This window comes from Drosophila yakuba, chromosome 3L (genome assembly GCF_016746365.2).
Source record: "Drosophila yakuba strain Tai18E2 chromosome 3L, Prin_Dyak_Tai18E2_2.1, whole genome shotgun sequence".
Classification (NCBI taxonomy): domain Eukaryota; kingdom Metazoa; phylum Arthropoda; class Insecta; order Diptera; family Drosophilidae; genus Drosophila; species Drosophila yakuba.
Window position 1 is genome coordinate 9104938 of NC_052529.2, and position 13732 is coordinate 9118669.

Below are 13732 nucleotides of genomic sequence, written 5' to 3' on the forward strand. Positions count from 1 at the left end.
GGACTTCCGGTCTTGAATCGGGCCAAAAAAAAAAAAAAAAAAAGAAGAAAAAGAAAACCGCACATATCATATTATACTATGTGGCCAACGACATGAATCACGGGCCAAAAAGTTCAAAGGCTAAATTGAGCGATTAGACTGGGAGATCAGAGCTGGCCATATCTTTTGCCATATAGCTCTGCTCTGACCCAAGCTCTGCTTTTCTCTGCCTTTTTTCCGAGTTCGCAGCTCTGGGCCGCTGTTAACTTGGCTAAGACCGCTCAGTTGGCTACGAGCTGCCGCCGTGTGCATTGGCAAACGCGTGAAACGGAAAAAACGATAACGAAATCGAAAGCCCAAAATCCAAAACACCAAAAACCGAAATATCCGCGGTCTTCGGTACGTGTTAAGTTTTTTAATTAGTAGAATTTTCAAGTGAGTTCAGTGGCAAAAAGAGAAAATAATTCACTGAAATACAAAGAGCTAATCTCAGCAGAAGTGCATAAAGTGATCAAAAACATTATCAAAATACTACTGCAAATAAAACTGCAAAAAACAAACCAGTAAACTGCACACTAGGTTAGTAATTAATAAAGCAAATAATTTAATTCCCACCGTAAGTTAATAAATTTCATTGGTTCGTCTGATTTATTATAGCGCTAGATTGTTTTTGCTTTTTGTTTCTTTTTTTTTTTGTATTCACTTGTAACCAAAATGTTAGGAAACCAGCAAACACAAATTAAATCAAAGCGATCACAAAGCAAAATCCACAAAAAATGCAGACAACACTTTGGGTAAATACAAACAAAATATAATCAAGTGGGGAGAAAAAACCTGGCCGCAGCCTTGAAAAGTCGTGCTTAATTTCTTAGCTAAATGCAGGCATAAAATATATGTTTAAAAAATTATAATGAAGCCCAGCTATTTGTCTGCCTCCAATCGAAACCATTGTCTTAGTCCCTAAATTAGCTTCAAATAACCGAGCCTCTTTGTGGTGGAAAATAATGCAGAGAAAACAATCTCATAGATAGATTATTTGAAGGTATGAAAAAATGGCTAGACAGTAAGTAAGTTTCCTATGCCAAAAACTGAATTAGTAAAGACAATAAGCACTTATTATAATTAAATAGCTTTTTTATTAATTAGCATTTCATTTCATTCCGCTCTTTTTGTAGCCGGCTAATGCTTCAATTAGTTGCCAACAAAATAGCTTATCCCCTGCAAAAGTCCCAATCGGGTGAATAAGTGGGAATGTCTGGGCGAGACAAAGATAAAGATCCGACAATCGATCATTACTCAGGCGGGGTATAATCAATTAAATATAGATAGATGATTTTGCGGCACAAATCATTCAAATAAATTGATTTGAGCACTCAATTTCGGAAATGGAGCCGCAACCAATGGATTAGCCGCTAAAGCTTGGTCAGAGATCTTTAACAATTTCATTAACTTTTGGCCCGTCGGCCTAATGATGTGCAAATGGCCCAAAACACACCATAAAACACACAGCCACTAAAGTTGCCAAGGGAAACAATGCCAAACAACTTCTTTTGGCTGCTCTGTGATTTATGAGGCGATCGCCTGGCGCAACTTTGGCATCGGGGAAATACCAGCAACACTCGTACGTGGGTGTAGCCATGTGCAAGACTCCATTAGCAGATCGCAGGCACTAAATCTGGCTTCGGTGCACAGAAGAAAACATGCTTGGAAACGTAGTTTCAAAATAACTAAGCTGAACAAAATTTTAAGCTGCAAAGCGGACTTCAAAAAACATAGGTTCGAATAAAAACTGTAAACAAGCCCAGCTCAACGGTTTAATATTAAACACGAATTAAACTTATTCCAATATATTAATTTCCTTTCTCCTTTAATTATATTATATATATATTATCTATATATTATTATATATCATTAAAATATTTATTTTTTGTGTACCTGATCGGACACTTTGCCATTGCCGCTTGATTGCTGACTGATTTGTTTTGCTTGGCTCGTGCAAAAGAGCCTGTGATCCCGGAAATCCTATCACAACTTGTGGCAGGTGTTTTTGTATCGGAATAAATTCCAATTGATACTAGAATGTTCACTGTTTTTACAGGCACCCAATGCCTGAGTGTTAAAGGCAATTGCCATTTGTTCTATAAATAATTGTGGTACACATTTTATTGAAACTATAGCAGAACTTGACACGAAATCCGGTTTTTACCACTGACTGTGACAGCACTTGATTTGATCACTTGTTACCATGCTATTATAATAATTAAAATATTTGTATAACATTTTTATTTTATTTTAAGCTCGAATTATGTCAGCTGTTAATTTAAGTTCAATTATGGAATTTTTAATTTTTCCAGATTTTAGGACTAGATTTTTATACGTGAATAACTTTGGGATTTTCACTACGCTAACTCGTATAAAAGCGTGGTTAAGTACTAAAAACCATTCAGTTATCGTATAGTTTCCGTAACAATAACTCCTTTTAATATTAAATACATATTTTCTCTAATAGTTGGTAATATATCACTTTAAAAACGCGACATTTCTTGCATTGATCTTATCTTAAATTGTCTCTAAATCTTCCAATTGAATTACCGCCACTTTAAAATACCGCTTAGAAGCGCTAATAAATCATTGAAGTTTATAAACATTGTCATTAGCTGACAGCTCGGGTTGCCAATTGAGAACGCCCCACAATGCATGGGGGCGTGACCAGTTCATTATCTACGCGGCGTATACTTAATCTACGTATACTTAATCTTGTTGTCTTGAGCTTGTTCGTCACTTTCACTTTTGGCAATTTATATTCGCTATTTACGGCAGTTGTTCGAGTTGTTTGGGTTTTGTTTGCTCAAGAGACTGTCGGTGATGTAGTTCGTGTTTAGGTTATTGTTTTAGTTGTTGATTGTTTGAGTTAACAATAAGTCCAAGTGAACTCTGGGCAACAAATAAGCACTTTGAGGCATTTCCGCTGCGGAAAAACCATCAGTTTCTGTCTGTTTTGTGTGTCCCAATGGAAATGGTGTGAAAAATGGTCGTGTATTTGCCATTTTATGCGACTAATATTTGGCCAAATAACTTATGGCAGTTTCTCTTTCGCTTCAGATTTCCGAATTCGCGTTGAAGACAGTTTTTGAATCGCAATCGAGTCAAATGCAAATGCACATCGACGACGAATGAATTGACAATGACAAAAAGTATTAGACGTCCGCCCCCCTTTAGTTGTAACCAAGTTCTCCTTACCTATGTGGTGAGTATCTACTATACCAGAACTCCTTAATATACCTCAAAGTCTTTGTTCTACAGATACTAGCTTATACAGTAGCCGCCCACAGCTCGCCCCCGCCATGTGGCCTCTATGGAGCCCCGCCTTGCCAGTTCCTTCCGGCGCCACCTGGACAGACGCCCACCTGTGCCCGTCCAGGAAAGACGTACTGCGAGCACGCGGATAACTATCCCACGTGAGTACAGGATCTCAAGGGACTAACACTGTTTAAGTGAGATTTTACTTCATCTTCATTGGAGAATCAACTTAAACCCTAAGGGTTCCAAAAGCAAATAGGGAATAGAACAGTGTTCTTCTTTGTTAAGTTAATAGGCTTACACAAACCACTGATCACAATTATGTATTTTTAAAAACTATGAAAGAATCTTCAGAGTCAATAAACTGCATTCCATAAACTACTATAAAAAGTTGAAATTAGCGTACTGATTTCTAAATCAAATACCGCACAATCAATCAGTGTCATTACCGTAAGCATATGAGCAAAAATATCACAAAATGCATAAAACAAAAGGCTTGGCTCCCATCAATATTCATTTCATTAAAATGCATTTTAAACAAATGTTTGGCCACGAGACAAATTCGGTTCCAATTTAATTCGCTATAGAAATCGAAACTTGTTCGCTGGCATCGCATTAGCATAGGAGCATCGAGTGAGTATCTTTTGTGGCTGCTTCCGCGACAAGCTCTCAGCTACTCAGATACTAAGATACTCAGATGCTGAGATACTCAGATGCTGAGATACTCAGATGCTGAGACACTCGAAGTGATGCGGTTTGGGTGCTTCTGCTCTCAGCCTGCTGGGCGAATGCCTTGACCCAATAAACTTGAATTGACAGTTCAAGACACTTTTTGTTTGGCTCCTACTCTAGCACATATGTAGTATCTGGCGACTATTCGACGACTAGCCGCGTGCTTCTCGAATATTTATGAATGCCTCCAATGAATAATCGTGTCTTCGGGGCATCATAAGTTGCTTGGACCGGCGTTTTGGCGCGTGAGCCAGGGTATTTTGGGTGTGCTTCAGATTTCCTCGCAGAACAACGTGTTTTTTCAATGAATAAAACATGCTGCTTATATTGATGTTTTAAAACTATTTGTGTTATATATCTGATAAGACTTGGGATTTTAAACTATTGCTTCAAGTTAGGAATCTAAAACACACACACTGCTTTGTACACCTTAAGTAAACAAAGCCAAAAGTATTAGTTATTACATTTTGACTATAGAAACTTCTTAAGTTCTTATCATGATTTTAAGTCACTGCCATACAGATTCCAATGAAAGAGCATCTGTTATTCACCACATGGCCCTAAAAGTGCATCTTTTGTCTTACGTGTTCAAAGTTGGCTCTCGAATGTTGTAGTTTTAGCTGTTTGTTTATCATCCGCCTTCACGCGACTGGTTGGCCATGTTTGTTTGTCTATTTTTAGAGCATTTCTTTGGTTCGCATTTAAATAAAATGTGCGTTAGTTGGTAATGGTAATGGGAATGGCTTGATAAGCCCTCGGCGCCGACGCGGCAATTAAATAGGCATTTTTATTACAATGCTTGCATTGGAATTTCTGTGTGTTGCACAATTTCCAAAAAATTAAAGTTATGGGGAAGCCCCAAGCGGGTTTTTTTACTAAATAAATATAGGTGGGGTCTTTTCCGCCCCTTAACCCTTACCTTTCTCTGCCTGTTTTTGTGGCACGTGACGTGCATGCGATGCCTGTTGATAAGAAAAGTTAAATAAACATAAAACCGAGACACTGCCAATATATTATTTACGATGTCTGCGCCTCCCAATTTTTTTCTGTTTTTTTTTTTTTTGCTTGCCCGGCGGCCGCATATTAATTATGATACTCATATTTGATTTGGCTTGGGCAACGCCGCAATTACCATTTCCATACCAATTTCTGGCACTTGTCAGTCAGCCGCTCTGTGACTTGCATAATGTGCTGGCTCCGACAAGTGGCGATGCTTTCCCAGCCTGTTAACCATCGCAGCTTGCATCACTCATTGTTTCCCACTGCACGCAGGAAAAAAAAAATCTGAAAAATAAGGTCATTTTCCTCTTGTTATGAGCACACAGAAAACAAATCTTTGCGACCCGCTGCACTTCAGTTATATTGTAAGATTTTTATACTGAGCATCTTTTTAATGGTAATAACAATGAGCAATTTTATTCTATATTTTATAGATATCTCATCAAGAGCCTCGTTCGAAAGTGGGGCTATGAGGCCGCCACTCTGTTGGTGGACGAAACGTGGGAGGATTTTGCGGCTGTGGCGTGGCACGATACTCCCGTCTTCTACGATCCCAAGTCCATCTTCCCGCCCCGGGATCCCAATGCCCAGGACTTTAATGGATATAGTTATCAGACACCATTCGGTGGTAATGCCCAGAGGCCGACTGGCGGTGGCAACTCGCTCTTCGCCAGCAGTCCCTCCACGGAAGCGCCCACGTGAGTACTCGATGGGGATATGAAAAATATGACCAGGAATTTAAGCTCGCCTGTTCCGCTAACTGGGTTTTAATGTTGTTCGAGGTCTTTATTAAGATTCGATTTGTTTGCACCATAACAGAGAAGAGAAAACTTAAGCCCAACACTGCAGATCTTGACACCGAACGTAGTATTACTACAATGAATTCATTAGTGGCTTTTAAGAACCTAATTAAAATTGTATTACTTTTAACACAACTCACAAATCCAATGTTTTTCAGATTAAAATTGGTAACTTGTGGCTTTGGAGATTTAGTTACTTTTAATGGATGATATAATAATTGTTTTTGTATTTTTGTAAATTTCTATAAGGTATCTTCTGTACACCTCCTCCGGTGGAGGTCATCGCTCGGGCCACCGTTACAACTCCCAGGGCGGAGGCACCTCATCTTCCGGCGGTCACGTGTACTTCAATCACGGCGGCAAATCGACTCCCTACAATGCCACGCTCTGGCTGAAGCGCTTGGTCAGGGATCTCAGTCGGAAACAGAAGCAGGCCGACGAGGTTAAGGAGGAGGGGGTGGTGCAGCCGGAGGATGAGCAGACGGAGGCGGCCAAGGAGCAGGACGACCCGGCAGAGGATCACTCACAAAGCAAGCGCGATGTCTCGCTCAACATGGATCTCTTGGATATTGTGGGCGTGGAGGCGCCCAATCCGCTGAAGAAGCGTTCGAGGACAAAGCGCCAAAGTCCGGGACGCTCCACCCTCTGCCAGACGACCTCGCAGTTCATCACCCCGCAGGCGGCACTGAATAGTCGCGGCAACTGGATGTTTGTGGTCAATGAGCAGAACACCGCGCGCCAAATGGTCAAGGCGGAGCTTTGCGCGTAAGTAGTACTTTGGGGTTTCTTGGGAAATCAATGGAAGCGTATTTAATGGGATGAAAAATCTATGTATTCCCGTAAGTTTTTCTTTTTTAAATAACTTAGGCCCTCTCCATATCAACAGCCTTATTTATAACCCAATCTATCTGAATCTATTCTACATAAATTTTACACGTGGGTTGTGTCTCGGCTAATCGCCCTGTGCACTGCTTGAACGTTAACGGTTTGGAGGCATGATATGCCTAATTTTGTTAATTGTATTATAATTGTATTATAATACAATTCAATTCAATTCAAATTTGTATAATACCATTAATTTACATTGTTACCCTTTGAAAGATCGTTTCTCGCTTCAGTGCAATTAGTCAAAAAATCTATATTGAAACGAATGAACTGTTAAGGCCCTTCTATGAATGGTTATTTTTGAAATATTTGAAAGCATTTGGAATAATGTGAGTGACTTGTCCAGCCAGCTGAACTTGAAGTAGCCTTCCGCGCTCATTACGCGGATTTATTCCTCCTGGTTTTGAGGTAACCCCTTAACGAATTCGGCACTTGTAATCAGTGGCTAGGTGTCATGCCAACCCCATTTCAAAGTTAATAATTCGCAGCGGGGCGTCCGAGGTTTCCCCCTCTCATATTTGTGCGTTTTTTTGAGACTAGGGGAAGTCCCTCGTCGGTCATCTCTTTCTGGCATCTATAGCTCTCCCTTACGCATTGGGCACGTGGTTAGTGCAGGTCGAACTAAGACCGTTTATACGGTGTCATAATTGCGGTTAAACGAATTATCACACCCCGAAAAATGAGTGAGAAATACCAAAGCAGGGCACCGTCTGCCATTAGGCCATGTCCTTGTCCGCCGTTTGTTTCATTCCCCTCTGCTTGGTTCTTCCCCTTTTTATTTTTATTTTATTTTTTTTTTTTTGGATGCGTGCGCTACTTGAAAAACCTTTCCACACTCATTCGGAAAAAGCGCAAACAAATGGCAGGATCAACAATTGGGGTGAGGTGGTTTCTGGGTTCTGGGTTCTGGGTTCTGGTTCTGGTTCTTTGGGTTGGGTCAACGTTGCCCTAATTGTTGCCCGTTCGTCCCGCTCCTCGGTCTCGAGGCGAGTGCCCTTCCCCTTCCTCGCTGCCAATGCCACTTGTTGTTGGCACTGAACCCGGTACTTGGCGCAATTTGTTTAACCAAATGGAGTACCTACGCAGGCGCGCATAAATCTTGGCAGAGGAACAGCTGGGAGCAGGGCTACACACAGAGAAATACGAGTGTATTTGATATGTCTAAATGTATTTATAACACCAGTAGCAGTGAGCGCGAGTATCAGAGCATATTGTATGTAGTTATATTTTAAAACTGGTTATCTTTTGTTAGGTATTCCCGTGCTTGCTAATATTTATTTGCAGTGCAGGGATTGTACCGTTGCTGCTTCCGCTCAGGCGGCGACTAAGACTGCGACTCCTTATCAATTACGTACGATTCCCGTTTTAACGAGTTCGTTAAACTTTCAACTCTGGTCCGCCTTAGTCCTCCTGCAACTGGAGATCTGCGCATTTCCTCCTTCGAAGGAGTCGCAGCCGGCGCTCCTTATTTACGGCCAGCGGCCCACAACTAAATTCTGGGCAATTGTTGATTTTTAGCATTTGGTATTTCGCATTCGCATTCGCATCGGCACTTATACCGAATCCGTTTATTTTCCAGCTCGAACACCTGCTCGAACCTGTGCGAATTGCCCAACGGCTACAACTCGAGATGCGAGCAGAAGTTTGTGCAAAAACGCCTAATTGCGCTCCAGGGCAACGGGCAGAATCTGTACACGGACACGTTCTGGTTTCCCAGTTGCTGTGTCTGCACGATAGCCGCCAATTAAATGTGTCCAGCGGACAAAGGACAAAGGACGAAGGACACTATACTCTCAGCGGCGATTTTGGCAAATTCATATCTGATAACTAAATGATACTAAAACACACACACAACACCCACACACGAAACACAAAACACTCAATTATCTCTCTCATGTAGTTACACACAAACACACAATGTAGTTCTTAAAAATGTAATTTAAAATCGAAAACATCGAGTGAGGCGTGCAAAATTGGATTTATGCCCACACAATCCCTTTGAGTTTTGCATACTAGCATTAGTCGTACCCTGTGAGCGATCTAATGGATATCAAATAAACAAATATTCAAGGCGATGCATTTTCAAGTTAAGCGAGATGCTCCGTTTATTTTTGCTTGAATTAGTTTCATGGGTAAGTATAAATGCAGCATGGACCAAGTTAGACTCAACACATAATTTAATCAAATGGATTAACTGTATTTCCTTTCATCTGAAATAATTAAAAAGTAAGCATTAAAGCTAGATTAAATTAAAAAGGGTCATTCAACTCCGGTCAGTGAAACAAAAGTCCATAAATCCGAGTAAGCTTCATACTTTCGAGTGAGAGCAGCAAGTATTGCACATTGCACACATTTCATTTCCGGGCAAAACACATAATGACACAGGTAGATTTTGAACAAACAATTTTATTAAGCCCTGGGCATAGTGCAAATCGGATTTTGTGGTTTTTAATTAATATAGTTATTCCTTTGGCCAACTTCGCCAGCCAACGCAGCCCCAAAGGATTCGCAACTTTTAATTGTGAAATGCGAAATGGGAATTTCCGCAGCGGCCAGAGCAGCAAAACCATCAGCAAAACCAGCAGCAATCCAGCAACAACACCTGCCGTGCTGCCAATGCAATTGCGTTCCATAAATCCAGAAACAATAATCGTAAAATAACATCAGGTGTCACGCGCACGAAACGCGGTTCAAAAAAGGGGGTCAGTCATGCATGGCTTGTTGGGTATCCAGGGATCGAGGGATGAGGCTACGACTGAGGATTGGAGGCCTTCGAGGATACGGCAACGTGGCTTGTCGAAGGATATGCAATGGCTGTATTGATGGCCGGCATTATTACCCGATGATGTATGCCCACGTATCCGTACATCTGTGGCACTAAAAGTGCTCCAGATGGGCCCAGTTGGTGACAGAATGGAGAAGACACGGGGAGCAGCTGAAGTTTGAGGATCCTGCATCCTGGCTCCCTGTAAACATACTATATATTCGCTTTTTATTAGGACAAAGCGGAAGCATGTTTTCAATATTTAACTGCATGTTTCCCCTTAAACAATTCCTTTGCTATTAATATCTACGTTCTTATGGGTAAGTTCAAGAGTGCCCTTTACCCCATTTGCTCGTATCATAGACCATCCCAGGTGTCTTAATAAATAGCCATGAACAATTATGAGTATGACTACTTGCAGCCAGTTGTGCAATATTTCGAGTTGCACCACTGATAAGTCTGCGTTCGAGTGCGGTGCATGGTCGAAAATCTCAATTAAGCCAAGGTGCAACAGCCTCGTCCTGTTGCACTTATGTTTTGTACCTGTTGTGGAAAACTCTGCTCGCCAACCTACTGCACACAGTGGGTATTTTCAACTGGCAGCACAGTGATTCGAACTGGCACAGTGGGACGGAACCCACCCACTGTGCGGCATATTGCGGCCCATTCCACACCCCGTGACTCTGCCGAGGGTTAATTTGTCCTCTATAAGGATGTGTATGCGAGCGAGAGAAAACGAGTCCTGCCAGCTTGTATTGTGCGGAGTTTTAGCAATGATTAGCATCACGGAATGGAAAACTATTGTTCCAATACGCAGTCGAAAAACCAGGTAAAAAGGCATTGACAAATCAGGTAAGCGTAAGGCCACAAAACAAAGCATATCCAACTCACATGGGATGCAAAGGTGAAACTGTTGCAATTAGGGTATACGGGAAAAATTATAAAAATAAGTTTGCAATACAGGAATACCCAATGTTTTGATAAAATAATCCTTAAAATAAATCATATATTAAGTAAAATTGTAGGTCAGTTTTTCCTATTTGATAAGTCTACCTATAAATAAACAGAGAATAAATGTTTGCTAATTGATGCATTTATATTATTTATGTTCAAAAAACAAAATTCTTATTTTAAACTTTCAGCACATGAAACTATTATTTTCTATAAGATGTGCCAGCTCCAAATTTGATTTTGCCAGTGAAACTTTTTGGCTTGCAGGCTCCTCTAAGGACGGTCAATATCCTTCCCCTCCCCCTTCCCCCCGCCAAATCCCTTGAAAACCCAACAAGAACAGCAACAACAGCAACAGCAGTGAGCAGCTGAAGTTTCTGGCACTCGAACAACAGCAGTCAGAAAGAGAGAGCAGCACTGGCGGCTGCCTGGCAACCGAATCGGGAGCGAAAGAGATGTCCTGCTGATGACGAGCAGTGCAGAATGAGGCATCAAAGGCAACAGCAACAACAAGTCAGCAGCAACGACAGCAACAATGCAGCGGCAGCGCTGCCAGCTTCGACTTTGTTGTTGTTGTTGTTGCTGTAGCTGTGCGTTGTGTATAAAAATTTAACATCTGCTCCTTTCATGATTTCAGTTTCGGAAAACTCAAAACTCGCACAACAACGAGGGCTGTAATGGCACAAATAAAAATATATATGTATGCATCTGTGCGGGTTTGCATCCCTCTCTTTCGCTCCGCGTATGCCCGTCTCTTTCTCTAGCCGCTTGTTGTTGCTGTTAATGCATTTGGCTTGCTTTACTCGTATTACGTGTGCATTTGCCACTCTGAGCTACAAAGAAGAAAAAAATAAGGAGAAGAAAACATTGAGATACCCAGATACTCGGATGCTGGAAATGCTCCTTTGGAGCTGTGAGCTGAGTTGATGAAAAAATAAGAAGCGGCGGCCAACTGGCGGATTTTAAACGGAATGAAATAAATTAAAACGTGGCGAGGATATGCAGCCACAGGATGCTATGCTCCTGCTGGATGTGCCATGCATCTTATGGTGCATTCAACTTCAGCCAGTGATTTTCACTCCACTTCAGTGTTTGCCCTTGGAGAAGTTAGTCTGAATGCTCGCTAGGTACTTTGAATCGATCTAAGAGTTGGCTGCACTTGAAGTTTTAAACTTATAATTCAAGTTTTATTATATTTAACCTTATAGGCTGAAGATATTTCAACATGTATTCCTTTATTTGGTTTCCTACATATTTGCAAACATAATATCTGATTAAAACATATACATACATGCTTCAAGTTGGCTAATAAATCTTAACCCTCTTTCCAGTGTATTACATTTTTCATTTTTTCCAAAAATGTTTATTTATTTTTCTGTTCATGTTTTGTGCGCACATTTCATTCATTTTTCAAATACTTCTGCAGCGCCAACTGTCAGATACATTTCTGGTTTCCTTTGCCGCACGTCTTTTTATTGTAGCTGCTTGCAGTGTGAATGTCCTTTGCTGTCCTCACAAAGGACACGCAAAAGCCAAATAAGAGCGCAAAAAAAAAAAATATTCAAACTGGCAAAGAGCAGAATGCAGAAGTGCGAAGAGAGAGACTTGCAGCAGCTTGTGAGTTAGAGTGCAGAAAACCCTGAGGAACTATGAAGAACTTGTCTGCGGATCGTGAACTTAAGAACCATCTAAGAAGAGAAAAGGCCGGCTGCATTTTGCTGTTTGTGCAGATGTTTCTTCGAGGTTCCTCTTCGGTTTTTATGGATCTTATGGGTATGCGCTATGCGTATGGGACAGGTCAGTGTTCGGAGGCTTCATATTCAGATTCGGATTCGGAGGATTCGAAGGATTCGATGTTAAGGGTTAGGGGTTGTGCCCCTGGGTTGAATGATTTTCCATTACGCAATGCAAATAGACAGCCGCGTTGCGCGCACTCGCTTTGTTTTGTTATTTTCTCTGTCAGCGCCAGGCAACAATGCAACTGTCAAGGTTTCCATTTTCCGCCGTGGATTGCTCTGTATGAAAAGGCGAAAAAATGGCAGCTCCACTAATAGTTGGCATGAAACGAGGTTGCAACAGGACCGCCACGAGAAAAAAAAAAAAAGTGAAATGAAATCAACTGACATATAGAACCGCCCCCGCCTTTTGCGCAAAACTCAAAAAAAAAGGGGCAAAACATGGCAGGCAAATTGTACCAAAATCCCGCAACGGCAGCCAGTGCAATGCCAGGATATATGGCACATGCCCACAAGGTCCTGCCTCCGTGTCCTGCGTCCAGCGCAGCAGCAGCAGCAACAGCACCGCAGCAACGTTCACGGCACCGCAGCGGGAAAGAAAGTTTTCTTCGGCTGGTCGAACTGCAAATACCCTGGAAAATACAGATTTGTAGTTTAGTAGCATACTGAAGACGTCCTTATCAATGGAAATATAAGTTGCAAAATATTCAATTTAAATATATAGTTTTGAATAAATGTAATAAAATATACCTTGGCTACCTTAAACATCCTTGAAGCCTGTGTGATTTAGATGTTTATTCTGCTTATTGCTTTTAAAGGATTACTTAAGCATTTGAGATATTGTTTGCGAGCAATATAACCTTTTGTTAGGGTATCACAACAAAGGCAGCAGAAAATATCTCGTAGTGCACATAGATTGCAAGTTCGCATTGTGAGCGCGAAACTAGGGAAAAAATTTTTAATTGGAACAACAACTGTACAGCGGCGCAGCAGCAGCAGCAACAACAACAGCAGCAGCAGCAACAAAAGCGCACTTCAAACGCCGCATGTTCGTGTCCGTGTCTTGTTGCAACTGTGTGTGTGTGTGCTGGTGTGTTAATGAAAGAGAGAGGACATGCAGCGTGTGTGTGTGTGTGTGCCAGGACTCTCGAGCCAAAAGTTGCAAGCGCAACAGCAGCAACAAGCAGCAGTTCGAAGTTAAATATTTAAGAATTTATCAACTTTTTAGGGAACATGGAAAGAAATGCATAGCCGAAAACGGAAATAACTTGCTTGTACTTCAAAGTTGCTAAAAATTAAAAAAAATGGTTTTACGTACTGGTAATGGACAGTAATACAATACAGTAATAGACATAAAAATAAATTTTTAAAAATTATTGAGTGCGGAATTAAAAACAGAATTTAAAAACCGCTAGTCAAGAGAATTTGGTCGTCATGCTCGTTTGGTTCTTTTTCACTTCAGTTCGATGGGACGCAGTGCTGGTTCGATGCGAACATGAACCAGCTCGCTTCGAACGCGAACGTGTTCGACACATTTTATGTTGCCTCCTTCATTTTCATTTTCATTCGTCTGCACGGCGCAATCA

The 13732-nt window shown here is 41.3% G+C and overlaps 1 protein-coding gene across 1 annotated transcript; it reads left to right on the forward strand.

Moving 5' to 3' along the window:
* Window positions 1-267: 267 nt before the first annotated feature.
* Window positions 268-8786, forward strand: LOC6533463 (protein spaetzle 5). The gene is made up of 6 exons (XM_002094138.3): window positions 268-558; window positions 3082-3226; window positions 3283-3437; window positions 5445-5708; window positions 6060-6575; window positions 8275-8786. The coding sequence occupies exons 2-6, from the start codon at window positions 3164-3166 to the stop codon at window positions 8441-8443; spliced, it is 1167 nt and encodes a 388-aa protein (XP_002094174.1). The 5' UTR covers window positions 268-558; window positions 3082-3163; the 3' UTR covers window positions 8444-8786.
* Window positions 8787-13732: the final 4946 nt, after the last annotated feature.